The sequence below is a fragment of the Arachis ipaensis genome, chromosome B07, assembly GCF_000816755.2.
Source record: "Arachis ipaensis cultivar K30076 chromosome B07, Araip1.1, whole genome shotgun sequence".
Lineage (NCBI taxonomy): Eukaryota > Viridiplantae > Streptophyta > Magnoliopsida > Fabales > Fabaceae > Arachis > Arachis ipaensis.
In genome coordinates this window covers 120,255,275-120,260,799 of record NC_029791.2, presented here as the reverse complement: position 1 = coordinate 120,260,799, position 5,525 = coordinate 120,255,275, and the positions used below count along the sequence as shown (strand labels likewise).

Genomic DNA, 5,525 nt, shown 5'->3' with positions numbered 1-5,525 from the left:
TCATTATATATTTAATTTGTATATAAATACATGTGTTGTTTAGTTTATTTTTAATATAATATATTTTATATTTTAATATATATTTTATATTAATAACTAATTTTAGTAGCTGATTTTAGTGTACACATAAAATAATCGATTTTTTCATTGATGAGTCAGTGATAAGGTAAACATTAAGTTAAAGGGAGGAAAGTTTCACAAAAGATAAGAAGGGATGAGATAAAGGCCACCTATACTATATCTGTAGGTACGACAATTTTTTTTTTTTCCTTTTGTTTTTGTTTTTGTTTTTATCTTTTATTTTATTTTTATTATTTTCAGAACCAAGATATACAAAACGTGATGGCTTTGCTGCTTTCAGTGCTTTGCCATTCCTCTTGTATCTGATACATAATAATGCATGAAGAATTAAATAAACAACGTTTTGAAGATCCACATCAGTGTTAATGGTACACAACTAAAAGGTGGTCCAAAAATTTTGGGCTATCAATTGTTATTCAGTTACATTATATTCCGGGGTTTAATATGTGTAAAAAAGTCATATAAATGAGTAGATTAAAATCTAATAGTTTTAATTAATGGGCCATTTGGCTCCATTAGGTTTTGCAACAATGATTAGATATTGTGTTTGTATGTGTAGGTAACTATATGGATATATATTTAATTTGTTTTTATTATAATATTATGCTTGTCTCTACACTAGAAACAATATTGAATTTAATATGAAAATAATATTTTATTTAATTTAACTNNTAATAATAATAATAATTTTGTTCCTAACGAATAGGAACATATAGCTGTGAAGGAATATTAGAGTGTCAAAGCCAACCAAAAGAAGAAGAATATTCCTTGAAAAACTGAATCCTTAACAGCAATATCAACCACTAATATATGTCATTATTATTCTTAATTAAGTACTTAACCTCGTCATCTCTTCATTCTCTCTCTATATATATCCACAAAGTAATGTTTTCAGTACTGTATAATTTTATTTAATCTTTTTTTTTTTGTTGGGATCAAATAACCAGTAAAATGTTCACGAGTTTCTGAACAAAGATTATCTAGTAAACAAAGGTTTCCGTTTAATAACAACTTGTTAACTAACTAACTAACAAAAAGGCAAAGAGAGAATTAAAGAAGAAATAGGGACATATTTGGGCAAGCAAATTATCTTTGTTACCAAGTTATGTTTATGCACATAAAAGAATTTTGGTTAGCTTATTTTATAAGTTTTCCCAAATTGGAAAATTTTCTTTTTCTTTAATAATTTAAAAAGTAATGGAGGTACACATCAGCAAAGGAGATGCCATTAGTCATAGGGAGAGAAGATGGATAAAATAAAGAATCCAAGTCCTATGTTAAAAGCACCATTTGCCACCATCAACAAAGTTAAAAGATTTTGCAGAATTAATTCCAATTACTACTTTGGATTTTGGAGTACAGCATGAAATTTTTTGTCATATGCAACCTCTGTCACTTACTCATTAATTTTAGCCCCTACATAAGGGAATAATGATAATAATATTATTAATATAATATATAAAATTTAAATAAAAATAAATAAAGAGACTATCAACTTTTTCTCATTGTGAACCACGTATTCTTTTTTAAGAATTTATTTTTTTTATTAGTGTAAAAGAATTTTACACACATCTAATTAAAATGGAGTAACATATCTAGGAAATACTTTTACCTGTGCAGTTCATATCGGTCTTCATGTGCTCCTAAATTAAAAAAATTCTTAAAAGCTTTCCATATATTTATTTAATTTGAAATTAGATAACATTACAAATGATATCTTTTACCTTGTAAAAGTTACACTAACTCCTTTGAAAAATTAGATAACATTTTTATCTGATACCTTTGTATTTTGAAAAATAGAATATTCTTACAAATATGACATTGATTATCCATGCATTACCATGACAAATCAAGATTTATAGTATTGTGTGCACTGCATAATACCATATAACATTAATTAGTTCATAATTAATTAACTAATTTATGTACTCCTTTTATTTCAAATTAAGTAATTAACTGTATTCTTTTAATTCTGCATAAATTAAGACAATTACTAAATTTTATTGAAAATATAAACAATAAAAAAGGACAAAAAATATTATTAATACCATTTTTTTCTATATTGATTTTTTTACTTCTAATTTGTTCTTTTTCTATTTAATAACAAAGGACATAATAGATAAAAATCTAATTAAATTAATTAATAATTTCTTAAAATTTAAAAATAATATTTAATTTGTAACAAAAATAAAAATGAAAAGAGACAATTAGTTTGAAATAAAGAGAATACTAATTAATGGTTATAATTAATCATGAACTTTAATTTACTTTCTCTAAAAATCCAGTTAGCAAATAGGTATATCATGCAATACCACTTAGCAAAGAGGAAGTTACAACTTTTCCTTTTCCTAATCTTTTTTATTTATTTTTTTTTTAAAGCTACATGTTTGCGTCAAACATTCTTTTTCATAGTAGTGTCAGCTGTTTACGCGTAATACAATTTTTTATGCACCAACTAATAGGGTCCATGAAGCAAGAAATTTTATTTAAATAATCATAAGTGGGATCGATAATTATATAAGCACATAAACATCAACCAGCAATTATTTTTTTCCCATCGGAATCTTTTAAAAGACAGAGAAAACTTACTCGACAAGCTATGAGTGCAACTAGGTATGTGATTATTCAACATGGATATTTCTAACTGGAGATGAAATTTCAGTTATTAACATATGATTCTTTTGGTATATAGTTTGTTGTGCATAGTACAGAGATGAAAAACATAGAGGTGAGAGTAAAGAGTGAAGATCATAAATATTCGTACGGCTATGCTACGTGTCCACTAAAATCAGCTATAAAAATTAGTTATTAATATATAGGTTTGGATTAATGTAAAAAGTAACAATTATAAAAGAAGTTTCTTATTTTGACTCTTTCTATGACAACAATAATAATTGAATAGATTTTTTAAATAATAAAAATTATTAAAACAATACTTTAAAACAAGATGAAAGATGAACTTTTAGTAGATTATATGATTATATATGTTGAAAAAGAGAATGTTTCAAAATTTATTTCAAATGATAAATTAATAATTTTAGTTATATGAAATATCGCAGAACAAATTTAAAAATACAAAAATTCTAAAGTATGTAGTTGAATGTTAATTTTTATATAATATAATTATTAATTTTGACCTATATACTATAAATTATATTTTGTTGACTTTTTGTTATGTTATATTTTAATTTATTTTGTATTTAATTTGACCCCTTCTTATAAAATTTTTGGATTAACCACTGATTACACATATATTTCAAATACATTAATAGCTAATTTTAGTGATTGATTTTAGTGTACGAATATTATTTTTGATATTCGTATTATACTATATACAAATATTTTATTAATGAATCTTTTTATGATACAAAATGTAAGTTTTCACTATATTTATTACAAAAAGTTTAAAAACCTTCACATACTTAAACCATACTAATTTTTTTGACTTCTCGTAGTATCTTCCAATTCAGCATATTAAAAATTAATCTACTGTGGATCTGAATTCTATTTAATAATTAATCAATAAATTGAGACAAAAGAGTTAAACTCCGACACTTACTTTAACATAAGAGTAAACTAACTACTCGACCAAACCAAATTAGCCATTAGAGCATTACTAAATTTGTACTAACATTTTTGTAATGTTTATCTTTCAATTTCCCTTGATAACATATGATATAAAATGAATGTTAAAGTAACCGAATTTTACAACAAGAGTTGATTAAAACAAACACTTTTAACATTAAGAGATACATCAAGACCAAAGTATCACAAATAATTTAAAATTTCTCTATTGGGGGGGCTAGTTATCTATACATGCATGGCCTTTTGGTAGCAGATAGATTAAATAAAAAGTGGTGCTATCGTTCGTTAGAAAAATCCAAAAATCATATAAAACGCATAGAGTTTGATAATAATAATTGAGAGATCACTACAGTTGAAAGTCAAAATAAGGGGGAAATAAAGAAATTATTGATTAAAGTTGAACTCACACACTGTTATTGATGCATATTAGGTGATGGGGAAAAAAGAAAAAAAAGAAAGTTGAAAACTGGCCACTTTAAGAAATCTTTATCTCCTCTTTTATGAAAAAGCATTTGTGTGTGTGTGTGATCCATGTCGTTACTATGAGAAACCATATTATAGAGTTTTCCCTATGAAGGTTGAAGAGACAACAACTTTGGTCGAATATATCTAATAACACTACTTAAATAGTTTTCATGCTCAACTATACCATATAATATTGATATTATTCATTTATTATTATTATTTAACAAAGTTGAGGTGTCAAGTTTGTAACACTATACATTACTTTGGTTAAACAATTTATTTAATTATTTAGCAATAGCTAAAGCTTTTTTTCTTTTTCCCAAAAACATACAGGATAAGGTTTCTTTGTTCATATATATATAATCTCCTTCTCCAAAGTTTCTAAGAATAAATATAATGATACTAATGATAGAAGAGTTATATACATGTTCTGCAGTAAGGCAAGGTTTTTTGGCATCTGGTTTTCCTAGCTAGCTGCAAATAGGTATGTTCCTAAACTGTATTTACTATGTAGTACTACTAATTAATTAAATTTGAAATTCTAACAATTTTTAATGTACTATATTGTTTAGTTAGTTATTGTGTGTGTGTGTGTGTGTGTTATAGCAAGTTTTTGCAGCAAACTCAAATGAATTGATATGATGATGTATTTATTGAAAATGGAAGGAATATGAGAAAATGAACTAAGAACACAAATCCAAATCAGAAGAACCAAAACATGTTATTTCACAGTTTCTTGAGACCTTATTCTCTGTATAGACTCTGCATCCTTCAATAGTGATTCAATCCTTAATAGTATGTATTATTCTACATTCTGGGAAGTGCTAACTAGCATGCATGTATTGCTTGGAATATTCATATGAGGATGAAATGAAGAGAACATTGCATGTTTGTTAATTATTATTGTGTGTCAAATTAATAATGATGCACCTTTTTTCTTGTTTAGAAACTACCCTTTTTTGCAGGAAATAGAAGAAAATCAATGGACATATTTGACACATTCCCACAAGTTAGCATGTGGGGTGACAACTTTAAGGTTGATGGTGGCCTCATAAATTCAATCACTTCTCCAATGTTGTTGGTGAGCACTAGCACCATGGCCATGGATAACAAGGTTAATTAGAGAGCATGAGTTTTTTCTATCAGCTTTATTATTATCTTCTAATCTGGATTGTAATTTGTAACAAACTTTTGAATTTGAATTCTACAGCCTGAATATGTTCCACATGAATTGAGGGAACAATCTAGACAAAATCAAGAGGCTACCAATAAAGATGTTAGTAAGGTAATGAAATTTCATAAGAGTGTTACTCTTAAAACATTTGCAATGTATCTTGGTCATGAATGATCTTGTTTTGTTAGGCTCTGACATTATTTTGTCTAGGTACTAAGAC

At 26.1% G+C, this 5,525-nt stretch overlaps 1 protein-coding gene across 1 annotated transcript in view; it reads left to right on the top strand.

Annotated features, from left to right (window-relative positions):
* LOC107606110 (transcription factor TGA3) overlaps positions 4,456-5,525 on the top strand; it is a gene marked incomplete in the record, with an annotated part of 3,077 nt that continues 2,007 nt past the window's right edge. The window contains 3 exon segments of the mRNA XM_021106412.1: positions 4,456-4,615; positions 5,078-5,245; positions 5,342-5,416. Coding sequence (XP_020962071.1) covers positions 5,114-5,245; positions 5,342-5,416 — 207 coding nt within the window.